Source organism: Limanda limanda, chromosome 13 (genome assembly GCF_963576545.1).
Source record: "Limanda limanda chromosome 13, fLimLim1.1, whole genome shotgun sequence".
NCBI lineage: Eukaryota > Metazoa > Chordata > Actinopteri > Pleuronectiformes > Pleuronectidae > Limanda > Limanda limanda.
This window is the reverse complement of record NC_083648.1, coordinates 5,637,142-5,661,820: the sequence shown is the minus strand read 5'-3', so window position 1 is coordinate 5,661,820 and position 24,679 is coordinate 5,637,142. Positions and strand designations below refer to the sequence as shown.

General features: G+C 42.7%; 1 protein-coding gene across 1 annotated transcript in view; it reads right to left on the bottom strand.

Moving 5' to 3' along the window:
* Window positions 1-20,576, bottom strand: part of st6galnac3 (ST6 (alpha-N-acetyl-neuraminyl-2,3-beta-galactosyl-1,3)-N-acetylgalactosaminide alpha-2,6-sialyltransferase 3) — a 32,910-nt gene extending 12,334 nt beyond the window's left edge. The window contains exon 1 of the mRNA XM_061084289.1: window positions 20,167-20,576. Within this exon, the coding sequence (XP_060940272.1) occupies window positions 20,167-20,525 (359 nt within the window). The 5' untranslated portion in view covers window positions 20,526-20,576. The remainder of the gene's footprint in view (window positions 1-20,166) is intronic.
* Window positions 20,577-24,679: the final 4,103 nt, after the last annotated feature.

Below are 24,679 nucleotides of genomic sequence, written 5' to 3'. Positions count from 1 at the left end.
TCTTTCTCTTCAACCCCTCTTAAGAGTGGGCACCATTAGGTTTTCTTGAGGGCTGGAGACATTACAATCAATATGTTCATTCAGAAAATCCTTAACATTCTTCTGCAATGCTTTACTCAGCCTCAGTTATCGCTTTTATTTTAAAGGATCCCAAAAGGAAGTTGGTTCAATCGCTCTTCTTGGTCTTGTGATGAATAATGTATATTCTTTTCTCAGGGATTAGTCCTTCAGGGCCTTGTGATATTGGATTTTTATTCCTCTCAGGAGTTTTTGTTTCTGGTTCAATATTCTTTCAAATTTTCTCACTGTCCAATGTTTTTTTTTTCTTCTTCTCTATTTTCCTGTTCACACTCAATCTCAAACCCTTTTATCCGTTTCTCTCCACAATATCAACTCTTCTTTTTCTCCTTCACCTCTTGCTCTGTTCATTCCTCTCTCTGTCGCTCTCTCTGTTCAGACCCTCTGCTCTCTGCCCCCCCTCCCCACTCTTAATGCCCTCGCTGCCAATATATACGAGTGCGGCGAGAGGACAGAGGACAGACGGCTGGTAAGAAGATGGACAGAGAGGTTCTAACTCCCCGTGCGGAGGCAGACGCTCCAGCAAACAGCCGACAGCCGTGACACCGCACTCATACATCGCACAGTGGGTTTAGTAAAGTGAAGTATCGGCTGAATAACCCAGGGAACAGCGAAGCTCTCTGCCGCCTCAGTCAATCCGTGCTCCACTTTAGCGATGATGGAGAGCGGGAGGGAGCGAACACAAGACTCGCTGCTGACACAACCAGGATACAATGAAAATAGGAGAATTCTATTCCCTCAAGTGTCCCGGAAAAATGTCAGAGCCTCAAAGTGAGAAGCGGCTGCTGATGATACATTTATTCAGCAGGATTGTCAACGTTATTCAGGCTTTTTCTAAAGTGAGATCCCATTTCTATTCAGTTCAAAGTCTGTAATGTCTATTTGTGTCAAGGAATGTCATAAATATCAACTCTCACAACAGACTTTTAGGGGCTTTTAGATGTGGTCTAGACTGATATTATCCAATCTGGAGTCTGACCACAGTCTAGATTCTGTTCAGTCTGGTTATGTCTGATGCTTTTGATGAAATTATGAAACTGTCACCTTGTGCATATGCTTCATGAATCATTAATGTTGTTATTATATTAGAAACCAGCGTTTGAAACTGAGCCTGAACCCCATTGATAAAGTGCAACATAGTGTGTTGGAGTATATTCAACTTTATCTCTCTCCTGGAGTAAACTACCGCGCCACTACCGCGTCAAAGGCAAACACTGACTAAATAAACAGTATTTTAAAAATGAAAAATAAAAATCGCAGCATATCAAACCAAAACACAAGCACCAGTCACTCCACTGCCCCTCGGCCGTCTCTCTTCCTGAAATGTAAAATGTTTAGTGGAGATGTTTGAAGTCCTGGTTGCTCACAGTGTAAAGTGCTGGTCTCTCCTCCGGCCTCTGAACCAACGCCCACGTCTCCCGTTGGTTCAGCATCATCGTCCCACACCGGCCTCGGCTGCGGGCGCCATGACACTGAGCTCCACTGACTTCTGCTGTTGACTTTCAGTATTAAACACCTTCAGATCTGCATGTTTACTGGTACTGAGTGAACAACACTGCTGGCAGGACACAAACCACTGATCAAGCCAAACTAGAAAACCGGTCTTTAGTATCACGCTGGTTTGAAAATGGCAAAACCTTCATAAAGGCAAATGTTTAGTGAAGCTCACGACTTGAGGAGCGACTTTACACGTTGCTTTTATTGAGTTATAATCTTTTTAACTGTGCACTTCTTCCTCTGGATTGAAGAAGTATTTATTAAGTATGACTGTAATAAGAGGGTGATTCAGATAATGTGCATTAGGATGAGAAAATAAAGCATTAAAGAATATGTTCATTATTGTTGAATATTATTTCAAGTTTCATATATTTGGTTTGTATTTGTTTAGAGTCTTTTATAGTCAAGTTTATGGTTAAACTGTAAAATATCCACATTTCTCTGGAAATTGGAAACTGTTTAATTATATTTGACCCTTTAAAAAAATGTGTCACTATCTAATGCGTCTAATTATAAGTTGTGGGTGTTGGAGATGATTCATTCTGATGATAATACAACTTTAATCTCATAAATATTTTGGCTTTGATTTAGTTAATTTTAACTTCTTTTAAAACTCTACAGACAAAGAAACATTTTCATATTTTTCTTAGTTCTGAACTTGTTCTTTCATCATCTACATGATACACGTTGACTTCTGCTCTAAATATGTGTGAGAGCAAACTATAACCATCACAGAGGTAAAGACCTTTCTCTATAATTTAAGTTCCATAAGTTATTTAATGATTCATAGAACTTTTAAGCACGACTCTGATGCTGCCACGTTAAATATGCTGCGGTTAAGAACAACAAGAGTCAGAAGCTTTATGTGAATTTTTAAACAAACGTAACCGGAAGAGGAAGAGGAAGAGGAAGAGGAAGAGGACGAGGACGAGAACGAGGAAGAGGAAGAGGAAGAGGAAGAGGAAGATGAAGAGGACGAGGACGAGGAAGAGGAAGAGGAAGAGGAAGAGGAAGAGGAAGAGGAAGAGGAAGAGGAAGAGGAAGAGGAAGAGGAAGAAGACTAGGACGAAGAAGAGGAGGAGGAATAGGACGAGAAAGAGGAAGAGGAAGAGGAAGAGGAAGAGGAAGAGGAAGATGAAGAGGAAGAAGACGAGGACGAGGAAGAGGAAGAGGAAGAGGAAGAGGACGAGGAACAGGAACAGGAACAGGAAGAGGAAGAGGAAAAGGAAGAGGAAGAGGAAGAGGAAGAGGAAGAGGACAAGGAACAGGAACAGGAAGAGAAAGAGGAAGAGGAAGAAGACAAGGACGAGGAAGAGGAAGAGGCTAGGACGAGGACGAGCAATTGGAAGAGGAAGAGGAAAAGGAAGAGGAAGAGGAAGAGGAAGAGGAAGAGGAAGAGGAAGAGGGCGAGGAGGAGGAAGAGGAAGAGGAAGAGGAAGAGGAAGAGGAAGAGGACGAGGAAGAGGAAGAGGAAGAGGAAGAGGAAGAGAAAGAGAAAGAGAAAGAGGAAGAGGAAGAAGAAGAGGAAGAGGAAGAGGAAGAGGAAGAGGACGAGGACGAGGAAGAGGAACAGGAACAGGAACAGGAACAGGAAGAGGACGAGAACGAAGAAGAGGAAAAGGAAGAAGACAAGGACGAGGAAGAGGACGAGGACGAGGAAGAGGAAGAGGAAGAGGAAGAGGAAGAGGACGAGGACGAGGAAGAAGAAGAGGAAGAGGAAGAGGAAGAGGAAGAGGAAGAGGAAGAGGAAGAGGAAGAGGAAGAGGAAGAGGAAGAGGAAGAGGAAGAGGAAGAGGAAGAGGAAGAGGAAGAAGACCAGGAAGAGGAAGAGGAAGAGGAAGAGGAAGAGGAAGAGGAAGAGGAAGAGGAAGAGGAAGAGGAAGAGGAAGAGGAAGAGGAAGAGGAAGAGGAAGAGGCCTGTGTCTATATCTGTGCCTCGGCTCCCTGCAGACTCTGACGGCTGCTGTGTCCACTGTCGCACCACATGTGGAAAACATCGATCATCCCGCTCGCAGCATTCGTCCCCTGTCGCACACGCAGGAAAGAACACGCCAACACCCAAGTGACCAGGCAGATGGTCCTAAATAGCAAAAGCAAAAAAAAAATCATATTCCGAGATTCAGATCCCCCCCGCCTCCTCCTGACGAGCACGGCGAGGGGCTTCCACTGATCTCATCTCCGCCTGGCAACCAGCACTTTAATAATTCTCTCAGAGCAGAAGGAGGCAAGAGATGATTTCATGCCCACCACACCCCCGACACTTCCACCACCACCACCACCAGCAGCAGCAGCCCAGCTGTTTTCTGTCATTAATTTCCCAGCACCCCAGTGAGTCTGAGGCAAAGACTCCAGGAGGAGACAACACATCTTAATCTATTTCCTTTTTTCTCTTTCAGTTTGAGGTGAATTTGTCGGAGCTGTTTGTTTAACAACTAGCGTTTCCTCTCCTGTGTCCCCGAGGACATGCAGGATTTTATCTTAGATTCCTCTTGGATGATATAAAACCCTCGTTACCGTTCAGAACTCAGAGCCTTTCAGTGTGAAATTCATTAGCTGCTTTCAGCTTTAACAATGAATCAGAATTAACTCCGTGCTTTACCCCCAGAATAGACAGGTGCTTGGTGCCATTAGCTTTGTTGAAAGGATCCAAACTCTGACAAATCCTATGACGGATTTACACACAATAGAAAATACTACGTTCCCAATTTCATACAGCCCCAAGGAGAGGGACATATTTTTAACCAAGGCAGAAAAAAATGTGCGCATGATTTGTAATATCGTTTCCATTTATTCTTTCAGAGTTTAACTGATTTCACTTGACTGCTTCAAAAGTGAGTCAAAGTCAAACGCAGTCTGCCTGCACTGATCGTTGTTTCACACGGTCACCGCCCACAGATCATTTCTCCGTCTCTGTCTCTGTCTCAACACTTCAAAGCAGATTTCTCTCCGTCGGAAACAACCGGGCAGATATTCCTGACTGATTGTATAACCCCCCCCCCCCCGTCTCTCCTTTTAAAAAGACAATGGCAGATTAGTCGACTGGAGCTGAGCAGTGCATCAAAGTGAACCACACAGCTTCGGATACATTTCAGGAGCCTGTAGCTAACGTGCTAATCCTCAGAAACACACAATGGGCGGAACAGAACAATCCCACTCGGGTTCAAGTCATTTTGGGTATTTTTAGTTATCAGTAGCTGGCGCTGCGTGTCGGTAATCTGAGTATCTTCAGGATTCAGTGTCTGTCTTTGATTCTCTCTTTGTCTTCATTTGGGAAAAAAGCTCTGAAACAAGATTCAGACGACACTTAAACTCCACAGAGAACAAATTCAGAGATTTGAGAAAACAGAGGAACAAACACAACACTGCAACATCACTGCTGCTTTAAACTACATGGACATATTACCCAAAGATAGACCCAATGTTGGACGAAGACTGCTCTCTGAAAGTGAAGCCTAAGCACCTTGATCGCCCCCTGGTGGCTAGCTGCAGTACAAGTCAGAAATCGGAGCTTTCCCCGTGTTAGCAGATCGGACCTGGACCAAACTAAAAAAGTTAGCAAGAAGTTTTCTGTCATTTCAGCTCATTCTTATCACACAGATGTTTGCTCAAGTGCTCATTTCCTCCGTGAGTTTGTTGTTAATCTGTTATGTGATGCTATTAAAATGGGTTGTAGTATCATGATTGACAGCTGAAACTGATATCGGTGGGAATGTTTCCAAACGAGCAAGATGGCGTTTTGTATTCAGGATATGTTGGCTTCATTTTTGGATGGTGAGAGAAAGTAGGGACAGATTGTCCATAATCACTCTCAATAGTCTTTTGAATTTATCTCCTTTGGCATAAGACATATATATATACATATATAAAGGACTGTTTCCATTTACTCTCTTCCATGTTTTCTCTCTCCCTTGTGCCTCAGTTTTCCACTGCTCTGTTCTTTCCCTTCCTGTTTTTGGCTCAATTTATTTGTGTTTTCAGAATTTTTCCCTCCCTGCTTGGATTTTTGTGTCCTTGTCTATTTGCTTTTTTTCAAACTTTAACATCTGCCTGCCGACTTGTGCTCTTAGTTTCCCTTTTCTAAGAACCTTGACAGTCACCAGCCTCACAAACAAACCCCCCTGTGTCTGTGTGTGCACGACAGCTATAAACCATTTATGAAGATTATTTTGCTGGAAAAAGGCAGAATAATAAATGATGGAGGGTCGGCAGAGGTGAGCAGGAGTCTGAATGAATAAATAACCAATTTTTATGGTTCCTGGACAAAACAACCAACAGAGGAGGTAGAAAAACAGAGAGGTAAGTGGCGAACACACAAAGATCTACTGTTCCACATTTTAATGGGATTCCTGTCCAGGACCAGGAGAGGGAAAAACCAGGATTAGTGAAACAGATGAGGACCAACTTCGGAGATTTCTCCAGAGACAAAGATCGAGACACAGACGTGAGACCCCGAGTTACACAAAGAACTACTTATCATCATTGATTTCAAAGCTCAATAATCAATTAATCTCAGCGGTGCTGCTGAGTGAGTGAGAGCAGGCTACACACCTCGGAGAGCTTCACAATGGAGAGTAATCCCCTGAAAAAAGAAAAGTCCAATAACCACGGCACTAGGCTTCTCTTAAGCCCCTCTCCTACAGTAAAGGAGATTTATGGAGGCTCACAAAGGAATGTGTTACGGCCTTAATATGCAAAACCCATCTCGCTCCGGCAGCCGCAGCACAGCCCCTGGTTTTACAGGAGGCTTACAGCACACGCTGCCATGATTTTACATTTTCATGTTCATCACACCACATTATGAAGATGGTAAATGATGCCGCGCACAAATCAGAAATCTGAAAGGTGTGACAGATGGAATAATGGAGCGATTATTCTTCCTTTAACACATCACACATTCCGTAATTTGACACATTTACACAAAGCCAGATCTCCTTATCCGTCCACGTGCTCCGCCTGTGTGTCGAAACTATTCATAACTCGTTCGTGGTTCAAATCCGAACACACACGCATGATGCACAATTTAATTTTCAGTGTGACACTCTCTGAGGACTTCATTATCTCCAATGTCCATCAATTCTGGCTGGAAAATCTTCATTTAAAAGTTTTCTTTAGTATTCAAGCGTTGATTCATAGACGTCTGAACTTCCAAGGAACTGCTTCTTTCTCATTATCTCCACAAAGGATCATGTGTTTCGTTGCTGTTTGTGAGCAGGGTTACACAAAAACTTCAGAACCGATGTTATTCGACCTTGGTGGAGGGTGAAGTCTGAGTCAAGGAAGAGCAACATACTGAGGTAAAGTACTAACACTGCTCCTGGAACAATGAGCCTGAGGACCTGAGAGCAGCTGCAAGGTTTTACATTTTCAATCATGACCTTCATATGTCGTCAACGTGATGGTTTTTAGATTTTATTATAATTTTCTTATTGAATTAATGTTTTATTATTATTTCAATGTCAGCATTTATTTTTTGGCTCATCAGTCCATTAATGGGGCTTTTGGAACTGCACTGTATGAAAGGTGCTTTACAAATTAAGATTGATTGGATGATTGATAGAAAAGCGTCGTATAAATATCGTCCATTTTACACGACAGTATATGTAACTGTCTCTGTGATTAATAAGAGAACAGCCTCGACAGCCTGGTCTAAATGAAAAGTGGCCTGAGATGACTCCTGTTTTTCTTTGGCTCTATATAAATAAAGTTCATAACTGACAAACAGATGCTGTCAGGCTCTGTCTGGGATTAGTATGATTAGTGCGTCAGTGAATCTTCGAGTCAAACGGAATGTGAAGCAGTGATTCGCTGCGTCGGCTGATTGAAAAGAAAACGCTGGTGTTTGTCGGGCAAAGCAAAAAAACGTCTAAAACATTGTGAAACTCAAATCAGGACTTGACGATTTCAGAAGCAGATTTTAATGCCGCTGCCAGGAGGTGATTTCTTCCCTTTTCAACACAGCGTCGTACAAACATAATCTGAAGCGACTTGTTCACGTTTTATTCAGAGCTGCACACGCATCGCTGACAGGACACATCCCAGCTGAAGCTGCACTCGCTCGTCTTCCTCAGGACCCTGACAGGAGATCCATCTTCATCCGGCTCATCACCACTCAGTGTTTTTAGCCGTAGTTTTCAGTAGATTTGCCTGTGATACCTCAGCACATCGAGCACAGAGACACAATTCTTCAGCCGCTCGGAACATCAGAGGAAAGCTGCTTTAAGTCAGAAGGTGTTAGAGGATCTCAGAGACGTGTGTGTATATGTACGGAGAGAGAGAGGAAGTTAGGAAGCTGCAGTTAAAATGTCAGAGCTGGGAGAAGAAGGGGGGGGCGAGAGCGGGAGGAGGAGGCGGGGGGGGCAAGTGGTTAAACTTTACAGCGGTGAAACACTGGTGCCTGACCACAGCTCTGGGTTTCACACACTCAGACTCTCACCTTCACGCCACAACTCTCTCACACACACACACACACACACACACAAACACACACACACACACACACACACACACACACACACACACACACACAGACACACGCACATGACATTTGTCCCCAACTGGACAACATGTCCCCAATTAACTGGTCTTCAGTCTGAAGTTTGTCCCCAATGACTGTGGAAGACATTAGACGACATGATAGCTCCCAAAGAGTGCAGCCAAGTCAACGTGATCGCCCCCTGTTGGCAGCCTGCAGTACAGGTTATAAATCCCACCTCCTGCATGTTAGTGGATGGGACATGGACTAAAAGACCAGTGTGTAAAATGTAGGATTATGAATCAACAGAAATATGTTATCTTCATAATTAATCTGAAACTCAGAGACTAGATGCCACTAAACCCAAATGAGCCTTCAATGAAAAGTTAATTTTTCTTACTCAGAGATGTTTCTGACGTCTTAAGTAGTGGAGACACGTCGTCCATCTTTATATACAGTCTATATTACACACACATGCACACACACATGCCCACACACATGCACACGTGCACACTCACACAAACACACTGGCATGAACCACTGGCTGAGTCAAAGTCACATTAATTCCTTTTCCACTGGAGGCGCTTGGACAAAACTTTCTGTGTGAATTGTAAATACATTAATCTGCAGAGAGGATTAATGTGGAGGCAAAACTTAACAGACCATTAGTATGGCTGCAAGTTATTTATTACATTTAACAGCAACCGGTTCAGGGCAGTGCTCATTTTTTTACAGACAGATGATTAGTTCTTGGAGGTTTGGTTATAAGGCTGCTGCAACTGCCAATTATATTCATCCCCAGTAAGTCTGGTAATTATTAAATTTAAGAAATGTCAAGAATATGAGTCACGGTTTCCTAAAGGTCAAACTGACCCCTTCGAATCCTGATGAAGAGTCCCTGGTAAAATGAAAAAGTTCTCACTTCACAAACTGAGGAAAGCGAAACAATAACAGAATAATTGCTGATTCATTCTAAAATATAGTTTCAGTTTGACTCAATATGTTTTTCTGAATAAGCCTGTGAAGCTTATTATTTAATATAAAGGTGGAAAATCTCAGAATAACACTTTTCTCAATTTTATCGTCAATAACGTGACTATTCTCGTTGTTTATACAGTTTTTTTTATGACCTACTTTAAATTCCACTGAGTTTATTTGTATGATAATTCTCTTTTGGGGATCTTTGGATTCTCATTACTTTCTGCTGCTGGAGCTATAACTTCTCAATCCGACGAGGTTTCATCTTCTGATCTCGAGCCCGAACGTGGACAATCTCACTCTTTTTATCAGACTATCAAATTCTGATGAAAAGGCAGAAGGAGTCGTGGTGACACTGGTGCACAGACGTAATGTTAATACGCTCTGACACACTGGGCGGCTCGGTGCTATGAGGCTGTTTTCGTCTCTGTTAGGGTGATATTTTTCTGAAGCCACAGAGACATTGGATCTAATAAAGCTTATTAGATGTCTGGGCTGCTCCTGGTGTCGTGATGCACGTGTGTGTGTCTACCTGCGTTACTGCTCGGCTGGTGGAAAAAACCTCCCTCTCTAAAAGGAGAAAAACACGTATTCCTGTTCGTGTTCAAATTTTTGATGCCATAAAAGTAATTTTCTCTTATCAAACCACTTATTTTTATATCAGGAAAAGTGTGTGGACAGTTGTTTCAACGTGACTGAGGCAGATCTATAAAGAAAGAGTTTTCTGCTGTGATGTGGAAGACCTTGCCTTCCCTGTTGACCTCTGACCTCCAGCCAACACCTCCTGAGATGAACTGGAACCCCGACTATGAGTTTAATGTCTCACTCTAGTTACATTATTCTAAAAGGACCCATACTGATTGGTTCAGTTGAGTCCTGTTTGTTCCACCTATCTTTTGCTGCTTCAGTTTTCCGTATTGGCTGAACTTGGTTTGAGTTTCGGGATCTCCTGAGGTGACTGAGGCCACTCTCAGCCTGCTTTGTGTGTTTTTCATTAAATCCCACTCCCCTGGCCTCAGCCTCCGTGCCTGCATGTCGGTCCTTCCTGCGAGGACGTGACCTGTTCCACCATCTTTCTGGCCCCTCTCCCCTCCGGCGGACACTTCAGGTTCATCACATCACAAACAGATTCAAAAACAGCCTCCAGCCCGGAGGCTATAAGAGAAGTGAACAGAGCAGCGACACTGACACTGATCTCCAGCGACGCCCAGTCGACACAAAACCAGAGACTGTGCACGCATATGTTTCCACCCTCACATCAAACAACACCTTACATGTATGTAAATATGCACTTAACATATTTAAACCAATGAGATATATTCAGAATTTACACCCGTGCACATTATTACCCTCGTGGAGGAGGTTATGTTTTCACCTCTGTTTGGATAAAGATAAAAATCCTCGTCAGGCAGATTTGAGGGAATGATATTTGTGAGTGTGAGCACTTTGATGCAAATCTTCTAGATGTAGAGGTAGCTGGTTTAAATGTGGTTTCATAGTGTGTTGGTTCAGGTTTTCAGCCGTATGATAGAAAATGGGGCTAGAACTTTGCCACTAGCACCAACGTGTAGGTGAGATAATGTAATGTGGCCTTAGCTCTGAGGCTTGGTTGAATTCACAGGGACTGTTGGGCCTTGGGATCGCTTTTGAATCATCTACTTTATGACAATTCTGTTCTATTCTAATCTGTAGGTTTGGATATTTATTCAGAGCAGGATGGATAAATGACATGTTCTTTTTTTGTTTTTTAAATGTACACAGAGTCTGAACGGAGGCTGTAAGAGGATGAAATTACTTCTCATTTTGCCGTCCATCCTCTGAGGATCATTACATCAAAATGGCCGGACAGGAAAAGTGCTCTTCACCTCTAGCTCCTCTTCATCCAACAATCACTTAATTTCGCTCTGAGACAAAACAAGGTCGAGAGAACACAGGAAACGCCCGGTGGCTGGTCCCCACGTCCTCTGGGAACAGACACTGGTGACTTTCCTGAACTGACTGGTTCTGACCTGTTTAACAGCCCCCCCAACCCCCTAAACACCAGTGTTTCCCATGGATTCATTTAATACGATAATTTCACGGCAATTACAAGCTTTCAGCGCCACAATGTGATGTCGTTACACGCTCCCTTTCAGTGAACCCCGGCTCCATGTGGAGAGAAACACATCGGATCCTCCTGCTCTCTTTCTTTTTTAACCGCTCGCAGTGATAAGCATGAAATTAAAGCTTTGTGCTGAGATGCTGAAAACACTGGTTGCAATCTCCCGCACGAGCCGACAACCGACGCTCCCGCTATCTGCACTTTCTTCTTCTGTTGACGTTCAACACACAAAGCAATTACAGATACAGTCACGTACTCTGTAAACAAGCCCGAGCTCAGGTGGGGACTCGTTCGACATCGAAGCCGCCGACTGCTCTCGGTCATGTTGTGACTCAGATTGCACAGAGCTCAGTGATCAGAGATCTCTATCTGTGGTAGTCTGGTCCTCACTTCCCCCCCCCGGCCCTCGTCTCAGACCATGTTCTCCACCTCAGCTCCAGGGACAAGACGAGCTGCTGTGGTTGTGTTGTGAAGTTCAACACATCCAGGTTTTGTTTTAGTTGTGTGACTTAACTGAGCTTTACATGCTGGATAACCAGTTCTATAGAGCTGGTCCATGAGAGGCTCAGTTAATCTTGGCTATGAGTGTTTCCATATGAACGAGGTGTGGCCTTTAATTACATTAGTCACATTGTCCTGAACCGTGAATTTAATATGTAAAGAAAAGAAAGTTCGATAGCTGCAGGTTAATCTGACCATTTGTAATCATGGGTGAAAAGCCAGAAGGTTTAGGGTCAATCATCACCTTATTCTGAGCAACAGTGAAAGAATAAAATCATTGTCAGGAATTCTGTTGGGATTAAGACATCTTCATTCAATTAAAATGAAGATATCATATTTATGATGTTGTTATTTAGTGGAATTAATTCTTCCTCCATTTATTTGAAGATCTTAAAACATTTTTCAAAAAGCTCTTCATATTATGCTGTTTATTATTTGTCACTTTATTTTGTCCCTGTCAGGATCCTGTAGGAACGATGGGACTGGTTTTCCTGTGATCTTATTGGTCAGTAGTTTTGATCTGGTCACCACTTCGCCTCCCACATCACAACCAGAATCCCTGAAGGGGGTGAATAGGAAATCTGATAAAACACAAGTCCTTGTGAAATCCGCAGCTCGTTCACACAACGACCAGAAGCCTGATTCACACTTTTGTGTTATAATCCATTTCAGCTTTAAATCCACAGAGACGTCTTCTCCGAATCCGTTCAGAACGAAGCCGCTTCGGGCGTTTCAATCTGACAACATCGCAAAAAAAAAAAGTCCCAGATCTGCAGAACACGAGTTTGCTTCCGACGCCTTCACACTGACAAATATTGAACAGGATCTCAGCCTGTGATTACAGCACAGAGGCTGTTGAACTAAACGCTGCTTCATTTCCAAACTATTTTAGGATGAGTAAGCGCGGAGAGCCAGGGGCACGAACACTCGCATGAAGTGGACGGCTGGAGATTATGAAGCATGATTACACAGCTGTGACATTCACGCTAATAAAAAGAGATTAAAATAAAACTCACCACATATTCCAGGGGCCCGAGAGAGTGGAGCATCTGCTATTTGGTTCATCTACGATTAGACTGACTCACTCCTTTATGATGAAATACCAATTTTTGGTCCCTGTGTCTGCCTGTTATTCAACCAGAGGGATCATGGAGCCGTTTAAGGATAACATCTGTTCAGTCACTTCTCTCGCTTTTTACGTTTATTTATTTTTTTATTATTGATTCTTGTCCAGGATGAAAAACAATGTATTTCCTCAGATTATTGCTCAAAACAAAAAACAAAGCACTGAGTCACAGCTCCTCGGTTTCTTACTTAAATCTAAGAAACAGAGGAATCTGCGAGTTGCTCATCTGACGACAAAAAGAAACCAAAGAAGATGATGTCACCTTAGATTCCTGATGTCAAATCGCTGAATTCTAAAACAGTGGTTCCACTTTCAGGCAGATTGGCCACTTCATAACTTCATATTGCATCAGACACAAATACCATGTAACTGCAAAGGGGAATAGTTGTTAACCCCCAGCAAATAAAAATCAAAATACAGATCATTATCCAGATCGGCACCAAACTCAAACTTTCACCATGTAACCACTATACTTGATTTAATTTTCCCAAAGACCTCTGCATAATTACACAAAAAGGTCACAAAGCTCTATCTCACAATGTTAAAGAATCTGAGTATTTTTCTGGATCTGCACAAAAGTTTCATGGTAATTTCCTCAGTATGTTTCTGCGTAATCCTGTTAATTGGTGCAGGTAACGAGTACAACTCAAGATAAATGCACATCAGCATTTTGATTGGTTGAAACTTAAACTGGAGAAAGATAAGAAGCTTTAGAATGAGTTTTTGACGAGTCATTACTTTAAGTGATGTTTTAATGTGTATGTTTTATTACTGTTGAATCTCCTGTTCAAACATGAGCATGATATGATGAACATTTCTGAAAGTGGACTTGTAAAATACATTGTATAATGTTAATCTAATGCTGTGAGATTTGCATTAGAATTGAGGGAAAATGCAAATGAGTGGTGAGCCGACAGTAAGTGACTGTTTGATGCCGTTTGATGAACTGACCGATTTACTGTCTGTATCTCAGGCCTGTGGACGAGGACACATATGTCCAGGACAAGCTCTGGGAAAACTGGGACAGACGTTCGCTCCGGCTGCAGAAGTGACTGGAAATGTGAAATGGATGTTGATACTGTGTTTATGCTTCAAATGATATTTAGGGCATTCCAACCTGAAGCTGAAACTTGTACCTTGGAGTGGACACGTCAAGGATGAAAGCTCTTTGTTTGATTAAATACCAGAATGTTTCAATAAAGAATAAGAAGAAGATGGGCTGTAGTTTCCATTTCAACATATTTAAACAAGCTCTTACATGTTTTCATGATAAAAGAAAAGGAGAACCATTTGATGGACGATGAATGGATTTACAACACAACGCTTCTTTTGATAATTGTTGCTATTACAAAGGCACAACAAAATCAAGATTGTGAAATTAACCTTTTCTCTACGTGGTGGGAAACATGGTCCGGCTCCACACAAACACAAACACAAACACAAACACAAACACAAACCCCGTGCTTGTGCTGTGAAGCAGCAGCAGCTGGAAGCTCAGCCCCGGGTCACGCAGGCCCAGGTGGCGAGGCTGTAAAGTGACAGTGTGATTTAGGTCCCGTGTCGTGGTGCGTTCTCTTATCTGCCGCCGCTAACAGGGCCGCGGCAGATTCCGTCCGACAGCCAACGACTGCAGCTCGGGAGGCAGAGCTGATAACAGAGGGGGGGTGTTCTTACAGCCACAGTGTGAGATTACACAGGTTTACGCTGCTGTCGGACACATCTACATCTCAGGCCCTGGTCTGATGGTTCGTGGTCTTGGCTTTGGTATCGATCCGACTGGTTTCTGTTTACGTCCCCTGAGATTATTTACTCTTTTTGGGCAGATCAGAGAGAGAGAGAGAGAGGGAGAGAGAGAGAGAGAGAGGCTGGGTCTGAATCCAGGTCACCACAGGGACGTTACACCTCGGACCCGGTTTAACATCCGTCTTCGGCTCTAAGTTCTGGTCCCTGGATCTGATCCCACTTTCTGAGGTGGTCTAGGTCGCATGTGAAGGACTCAGCTGGCGTCCTCTGTCCTCTGTCCTCTGTCCTCTGTCCTCTGTCCTCTGAATCAGACTTGAAGCAGAGAATTAAAATATTTCTACGCCCTTAAATGCTCATATTTTGATTTGCTCATTCCCACTAACGCGATATCAACACTTAATGATTTGTATTTTTAGCAAAAGGGTAAAAATCCTCCTTCATAGTAGATCTGCACACAGCACATTCATTAATTCAACCTCTCTCTCTCTCTCTCTCTCTCTCGGTCTCTCGGTCTCTCGGTCTCTCTCTCTCTCTCTCGGACTCTCTCGGTCTCTCGGTCTCTCTCTCTCGGTCTCTCTCTCTCGGACTCTCTCTCTCTCTCGGTCTCTCTCTCTCTCTCTCGGTCTCTCGGTCTCTCTGTCTCTCTCGGTCTCTCGGTCTCTCTCTCTCTCGGTCTCTCGGTCTCTCGGTCTCTCGGTCTCTCGGTCTCTCTCTCTCTCTCTCTCTCTTGGTCTCGGTCTCTCAGTTCGTCTCTCTCTCTCTCTCTCTCTCTCTCTCTCTCTCTCTCTCTCTCTCTCTCGGTCTCTCGGTCTCTCGGTCTCTCGGTCTCTCTCTCTCGGTCTCTCGGTCTCTCTCTCTCTCTCGTCTCTCGGTCTCTCCGTCTCTCCGTCTCTCCGTCTCTCCGTCTCTCTCCGTCTCTCACTCTCGGTCTCTCGGTCTCTCTCTCTCTCTCTCTCTGTCTCTCTCTCGATCTCTCTCTCTCTCTCTCTCTCTCTCTCGGTCTCTCGGTCTCTCTCTCTCTCTCGGTCTCTCTCTGTCTCTCTCTCGGTCTCTCTCTCGGTCTCTCTCCCCCTCCCTCTCTCTCAGGATGAATCTTATCAGCGGGTGTGAGTTGTCCACTTGTGTTCTCACCTCTCAGACCAGATGTTGACAGCTGGTCTGAACGAGTCCTTGGAGAACATCAGACTTCAAGATAAACCTTTTTCTCTCTATTTGAAAACACACAGATTTGTTTCCCTTCCTGCAAACAAGGACCTTTTTCTACACTCTCCTGTTTTAATAAAAATGATTCTCAGTCTCAAGGACCTTCTTGCTTTGACATCACACAAACACATTTTCATCGTATGCTCTTCTTTGCAGATGACATGAAAGGAACCCGTGCACTTCACTGTTTGTTTTTGTCTTTAAGAAACGATCCTTTTTCCCGAGGGTCGACAATTACTCTGACTTCACAGCAACACTTCACAAAGAGAAAACATGTTCCTTCCCCCAAAGACTTGTCGCACTTGTTTGTGTGATTTCTGAGCTGCTTTTCATTACCACCGTCCGCTTTAATTTCCCCCCCGCTCCCAGATTTCCTTTAAGGGGATGTGTTGTGCAGCAGCAGTAATTGACTGTGTCCCAGTTCCGTGATACAAAGCAATTTTAAAGCCGATGTTGATATTGTTTATGCACTGAAACGGTGAAGAAGGAGATTGTGTGCAAAAATGCAAAAACGCTTTATTTTAAATAATCATTATAATAATTGCATAACCGCTTCTCTATCTCAAGATGGGATTTCTCTTTTTCTTCACCACCGTTGTATGGATGAAATATTATCTGAGTTTTTAGTCGAATAACCATGATTCCTTATGAACACGTCACTCTCTTCTCTTGGTTTAAACATTGATGAAAACATTCTGGATAAAGTAAGTCAACAAGATATATATAACATATATTTAGTTGCTTTTAGACGTTTTAATGTGAAATTGCCACAAATTAGTATATATCTTTTAAGTTTCTGCCTAGAAATGACTGACAGACACTTTAACATTTGTTTTTTTAAAGTACTGCCTGATGATGATTAGCCCACACACCTCACATCCAGCACTGACAGTTAACTGCACACACACACACACACACACACACACACACACACACACACACACACACACACAAATGACAGGTTATTATACATTTACAGTGTTTTAATAGACTGAGAACTTCTAGACATTAATAAGTGTGTTTTGCGTGGCTTAATGGCTTAGTGCAGTTTATTTTTAGATGTTTGACTGTCACATCGCTGTGGACTAATACTTTGCATAGCTAGTTGGAACATCTCAACATAATAACACAAGCTGCTCCTCTCCTCCCGCTGATTACAGTCAAATAAACTGTGCGACTGCTGCAACAATGTTTTAGCACAAACACACACAACAGCAGACAGGCAGAGACGCACAGTCGATCCTCTCAGAGCTCATCACATCTTCATCAGGTTCATTGTTGCAGCCGGAGTTTAGACTCTCATACCGATGAGAACTGATTGAAGTGCTGCAGCTCACCCAGGAGCGTTATGTCCTGTAATGAGCTTCTTCCCCCCCCCCGAGCGTCCCTCCCTAATCCCACGTCTCTATCTGAGCCTCGTGGACCTTCACGAGTGCTGAGCCGAGCAGAACACGGGCGCCCGACATGAAATTCAGTGTTAACCCTGCCGTCCTGAATGCCGGCGAGACAATGGAGCTGAAATTGAATGGCTGCTGTGCCTATTACCGAACATGTTAATCCTCTTAAGAAGTTAAAAGAGGTCTTGATGACATGCGGGAGGAGACAGGCGTGCGGAGCTCAGAGGAAGACGAGCGACAGCCGCTCCGAGGAATCAGCTTCATCCCAAACAATAGGCGGGCCCAGATTGGCTCTTCTAGTCATTAACCTGTGATTCTCTTTGGGGAAGGGATGGAAAAAGGTAATAGCCAGGTGGGTGTGTCTCAAACACACAGACACAACACATGTCACCAAACCAACATGCAGACCAGTCCCCAGGTTGTCCTCTACTCATCTGCAGCTTTCAACACTTCCTGCAGATTCAGAACCTGCCAAAGATGCTGTTGGAGAAGTCTAGAAACCAGCTGCTACTGGAGGGTTTAGAGACGCTGCCAGAATCCTGCTACCACATTACCCAGACTTTCCCCAGACCAGCATTTGGCTGAAGTCGATAACCACAGCGACGAGTGATTCTGAGGCTCCACATTAAAGCTTCTCTTCAGCCGATTGTCTCCAGCGACTCCAGCGATTCTCTTCAGAGGGAAAGTAAAGTAAGTGGCTTTGATAAGGCTTCATGAAAGAGAGAGAGGGAGACGAGAGAAGCTCTGAGCATCAGCAGCGATGAGGTCGATGTTACAGCAGCGAGCAGATCAGCAGGTGTTGGGATTTCAAACTTTTAACCATAGTCTGAGCTGACAGAATTCTAACCAAATAAAGCTAGAGACCGTTTTAGCTAGATATTAGGCATTGGTACAAATGATTTAATTATAACCCTTTCCTTCCTAGGGTTTAATCTACAAATTAAGAATGAATCTTTTACTTGTTCTCATACTTACCTTTTGATATTAAAGCATAATTGCACTAAATATACCTGTCTCCTTGCACTGAGTACAAACTGTACAACACTCCGCTCCATAGACTGGAACACTTACTTCACATCATATGTGATATGTGTTAATATAAACCATATTGATATTATATATCATTTTATACAATAATATTGTATTTTGCGCACTCTGTCTACATATTCTTACACATATTAGTATATTATATTATCTATTGTAGTCAAATACTTATATTTATACCTCTACTATATATCATATATTATATCATACTCTCTGTATATTCTTTGTATATATAAGTCTATATACACATATTTATACGTGTACATGTTATAATTATAATTATTATTATTATATTACTACTATTATTATATATATACTGTTGCTGCCATTATTACTATATACTGCTATTATATTGGTATAATTACTATCATATATAAATATATATTATGTTATATTATATACTGTACTATTTTTATATACTGTCTAACAATAACATTACCATCATATCATCAGTACTATTACCATCATCTTGCCACTGCACCTTATCTACCTATTTATCTTGTGTTTCTGTTTTTTATTATTTCTACCTCAATATTTTTTATTTTTTATTCTATTGTATTGTATTTTATTGTATTCAAATATACCGGCTGCTATGACGACTTAATTTCCCTTCGGGGATGAATAAAGTAATCTATCTATCTATCTATCTATCTATCTATCTATCTATCTATCTATCTATCTATCTATCTATCTATCTATCTATCTATCTATCTATCTATCTATCTATCTATCTATCTATCTATCTATCTATCTATCTATCTATCTATCTATCTATCTATCTATCTATCTATCTATCTATCTATCTATCTATCTATCTATCTATCTATCTATCTATCTATCTATCTATCTATCTATCTATCTATCTATCTATCTATCTATCTATCTATCTATCTATCTATCTATCTATCTATCTATCTATCTATCTATCTATCTATCTATCTATCTATCTATCTATCTAGCTAGCTATCTATCTATAATTCCCTTGGATTCATTCAACATCATACAGAGTTCCAGGAGCTGTCTGATAAAGTTCTGGAGGTCGGACAGAGTGGCTTTGTTGACTTAATTCTGTTTCGTTGCTTTGGTTTCGAGGATCCGAATGTTTACAGTCAGGATTGTTTTGATGAAGCAGAAAACATAATAATCTTTTCTCCAACTGTAAACACCTTTCGCCGTCATGGCATCTGCTGAATCAAGGCCTTTCATGACGTAAACAGGTTGCCTAGCAACTATAGCGTCATTGGGAGTGTCTCCCTGTTCACTTCCGTATTCCAAAAGCCAGGAGGATGGATTACGCCTGCGCACTTCCGAGGAGGGAGGAACAAAGATCTACTGTTATAAAGTAGACAGGCGCCCGATGTTCATGGTACTCTGATACAACTAATGTACTGGAAACCCATTGCTTTGCTGTTACCTGTTCATTGCTTTCCTAAATAAATACTTTGATTGACTAAACTGAGTTCGGCTCATCTTCCCTTAAAGGATAAACGAACACGCTTTCACACAGGTGTATAGATCCCTGTGACCTGAGTATGAACCAGAATCACATGGTTAAGCATGCAGCCCTCATCTTTAGCCTCTCAGTAATTCCTCATTATATTTTTAGTTATTTCTCGCTCTAGGGAATGATCTCTGACCTGTTAATGGATAAGCGTAGAACATGGGTCTCTGTCTTTCTGCACAAGGCATGTTTTTATGGATACACCATTTCATTTGCGTTGTATGCTTGGACACATGCAGTTGTGTCCGGCTGAACCACGAGGTTTGGGATGTTGTTTTGCCTTGGGTCTCAACCTCTCTATATAATGTGTGCTCGACTCCTGCAAAGGCAGGCTTCACCATTTGGCTGTGTGATTTCCCCGAGTTCTAGAGCTCGTCCTGACCTGTGAAACTTCTTTGTAATAAACATCATTATACTTGTAAGTACTGGGTCCGCGGAATCCTTCCTTCAAACTTCACCATCATCGACACCTCTCGGCTGCCCAAAATAGACGATAAAGCAACAAACACACAGCGCCTCTCTCACCTGTCTTTCCCGGTCTCCTTCTTGAAGACCATGTCGCAGTAGTTCATCCTGTCCTCCGTGGTGACGTAGATGCGGGCGTGGGGGTAGTTCTCGGCCGCCTGCCGCAGCATGTTGTACACGATGCCCTTCCCGTCCTTCCTCATGTTCCGCAGCGGCCCCCACACCACGTAGATGGTGTCGTTGCCCTGCCCGAAGAAGTACTGGGGCTTCTGCAGCAGCAGGGGGACGCTGGTGTGGGAGACCACCCTCAGCGTGGTGCGCCGGCCCACGTCGGGCTCGAACCCCCGGGTCGGAGCGTTGTTCATGCGCCAGATGCACGGCGAGCGGTCGATCTGCGGGCCGGCCGCCTGGCCCAGCATCTGACCCGAGCTGGACACGATGCTGCAGAGCTCACAGGTCAGCTTCAGGGGCTGGAGGGGGGGGGGGAAACCATCAATAAAACAGTGTGCAGTGTCAGAGTGGTTGTGTTGTACTGGGTTGTGTTGCACACTAGGTAGGTTGTATACCACCATTTAATACAGTCAAGAAAATATTTAGAACCTTATATTTCAGAGATATATAAAGCAATCATATAATATAACATGTTTCATACATCATACAAAACTTTTCAATTTAATATATAATGTCTAATAAAGAAACTCTGTCTGGTGACTCCTGCAGAGTGTTGTACTGGATTGTGTTGCACACTAAGTAGGTTGTATACTAACATTTAATACAATAAAGAAAATATTTAGAACCTTATATTTTGAATAACCAGTTGACGTTACAAACCGATGACATTTAGGAGTAACTCAAAACAGACAAGACCCAAAATGTCTATTTCAATTACATTGTCTGTATTATGTTGTGGATATCATGTGTAATAAATCATACTAATCATAGAGAAGCTAAAGATGCAAGAAGTCTTAAAATTAAGGTGTTATTGCCGATTTTCTATTCATTACAATTCACAGTATAAAACATAAATAATTAGCAGATGTCACATGCAATCATATAATATAACATGTTTCACACATCATACAAAACTTATATATATAATGTCTAATAATGAAACTCTATCAGGTGAGGTAATTGTTGACTCCTGCAGAAATTAAATTCCAATTAATACCGACACACTTGAAAGTAACTGGAGAGTTTTAAAGCACATCTTTTAATTAACCTTAATCAAACTTTACATCATATTTTTTCAATACGGATGCTAACCTCTGAAAGTGGTTCTGTAAAATACAACCTCTCTATGTTTCTTTACGGTGTCGTTCTTTGTGATCTGCTTTATATGCGAGGCAATGATATTAAAGTGCGGTTTTGGCAAGTTGGTGTTGTGTGATCGCAACATAAAATAAAATGCATTTGGTAATTAGATATAAAAATATTCACCGGGGGTTTTACAGCCTTACATAATTTTCTTTTATTCCCTAAGATTGATGTCGCTGTGCCCAGAGCTAACATTGATCAGGTTAATTGAATACGAGACCTCGGAGTTACAGCACGCCGACAACACAGGGCAGAGAAGCAAGGAAGCTGCGTCATTTATCTTACTGTATTTTGTGTGTGTGTGTGTGTGTGTGTGTGTCTTCTATTACACTCCAGTGGAGCGAGGCCATTTGTAATGTTTCTTCAATTCCAGCTCTTCGCTACAGTTTGCTAAAGGAGGAGGAGGAAGACGAGAGAAGAAAGACTCCTCGGAATGCGAAATGAGAGATTTACCTAATTTGAGATAATACGCTTAGTTTCCTTTGATGAGATTAAATTGACTTAAGAGAACGGAGAGTTAGGAGAGGAGAACGCCGTGTGTCATGACTGCGTCCCGTTTGATCATTTGCTTAATGGAGACGATCTGTTATATCGCCCGTGTGAATACAGATTCGTGTTTGTGTTTCCTTCCGGCTGAATGTTGGTGCTGAGGACGTGAAACTCTCCCTCACATGTTCCGCGTTAAATCAACAACGTGAGAGTTGTTATGTGCAAACACGATCCCGCAAGACGAGCCGGTGAATTGTGTTACAGCCACTTTATCAGCACTCGTGTTGTTGTTGTCGTGCTCACGGAACACAACAGAAGGTCGACTGCTAAAAGAGGAAATGACACAAAATCTGTGCATTTCCTTTCCTGTCAGACATCAATTACTCTGACGTGAGCCACCTGCTGTTTCTTTCTTTCCCCTGGTGGATGGATTCACTCACGGGTCAGGACGTGATCCCTGTACCTGAGCTGGTTGAGACACACATCACAGCAGCCTTGAGCTGTCAGCGGCTCGTCCATCATCGCCCGCTGCCCTCAGACCCCCCCCATCACTCCATCAAGCCTCTCAGCACACACAGATTGTTCTGGGCTCTGTTGGAAACGCTGGTGAGCAGCTGAGCAGTGGTGGAGCTGGGATCTGCCTCAACCAGGGGCCATGAAGGGGCCACACTTTCATACAGAGGGGTCAACTACACGTCCAAAATCCACATGCACCATTCTTGAATCAGCAAGATGCACGTTTGCTGTTCCCTCTACAGCTTTGACAAACGTCTTAGGGTATGTGGCTCGTATATCTCATGAACTTCACACGTGGCATCTGTGTTCTTATTCTGATTTTGGTGCGATTTGGACTCTCCATACATTCATTGTGAGGCTGACAGCTCTTACAGCAGGATTCCACTTCCGGTGTAATCACTCAGGACACGGGAGACACCCGTATCGTCTCCAGCAGACCTCCGAGAGTCTGGCCTCACTTTGTCAAGACGTCTCAGGAGAGAGGAGAACTCGTTTGACTCTCAAGTTTCGGACCAATCACTGCTCTTTCTGATTTGGGATAGAAAAACACCCTGGTTGGTTAATCTGAGCTGAAAAGACGTCTAATTCTGCAGAAACCGGTGATTTGCATAAATGGCCACGAGGAGAGGAAAGACAAACGTCTTTGGGTATGTGGCTCGTATATGTCATGAACTGGTTATCTAATCAACTTCACACGTGGAATCTGTATTCTTATTCTGATTTTGGTGCGATTTGGATTCTCCATACATTCAATGTTAGTAAAAACGGAATAAACTGCCTTATAAGTCGGTCTGCGGACCCGGTTAAATCTTCTTCTGCGTCCTTGCAGCGGTTGCTGGGTCGAACTCGCATCATCTTAGTAATCTGATTACTGTTCCCCATATCGGACTGACACAAACAGTCATGGACGCTCATAGAATCACTTCCTGTTTGGCAGTTTGTCTCCAAAGTGAAAGCGCTGCTCTAATTTAGAAAGTTGCTCATCTTGTACTTCAAGAAACTTAGAAAATAGACTTCATCTGGGACCAGTGCCCCCTGGATCCGCCCCTGCCCCTGAGCAAGGCATTTACCACACTGCTGCTCTGTGACAATAAACACAAGACAGACACACAAGCTGCGTGAAGCTCCTGTTATTAAACAGATTCATTCAGAGATAAAAACAGGCGTCTGGATGGTTTAAAGTCTCAGCAATAAAAGCGACAGTGAACATTATTGGTTTCTCTTGAACACTAATCACGTTTACACGCGTAAAGGAAGTGTACAGGAGCCTATCTAATAATAAAGAATCCCACTGAAGCATTTTTATTTAGTGTGTATCGTAGAACTGGAATCTAGCTGCCGAACAAACCCATGAATATTACATCCTGTAAATCAATAAAAATGTTACGGCCTCGCTCTCCACTCAACTGTGATTCACATTTCGGCTTCAGATTCACGGCGCTGCTGTTTCAGTGTGAGAGAGAGAGAGAGAGAGAGAGAGAGAGTGAGAGAGAGAGAGAGAGAGAGAGAGAGAGAGAGAGAGAGAGAGAGAGAGAGAGAGAGAGCTTTTATAATCCCAATAAATTTGCTCCTCTCTGATAAGTACAAAATCTCCCGGCCTCAGATTTTAATGCACGAGTGTGTTAAAAAATAAAGTAGGTTATTAAAAAAAAAATGCTGGCTTAATTCCGGGGACATGGTCTTCATTAAATTATAGCACTGGGATGTGAACTTAACCTTGGCGTTCATTAAAATGCTCTAAACACGATTAATTAATAAGTAATAATTATTACATTAAAGTCCCAGTTTAAGACGCCTCCCTGGGACTGGGAAATTCGTCTGCTTAAAAAATTCATTGATTAGCTGAAGCTGTCGGTGAGGAGTGATTTATTCTGAAAGCTCCTCCCGGGCTTCATGCACACATCCTACTACAAACAAGAAGAATAAAGTTTATACCTGGAAAGTCATTTCAGAAAATGGAATAGGTTTTTATCCACATAAGCAACGTGGCTCTCTGGTTGGCTGCGTATTCTATTAAATATCACAGAGATTAAACAGTACAACCCTAAATAAAATGAACCATTTATGAGAAACTTCTGATGTTGACTTTTTATTTTAAACCATGTCCCACTTGCTAACAAGGAGGAGGCAGGGTTTATGACCTATACTGCAGCCAGCCACCAGGGGGCAATCCAGATGTCGTCTGTCTTTACATACAGTCTACGATCAAAAGACTGTTTAATTAAGTTTAATATATAATAATTCACAGTTCGTC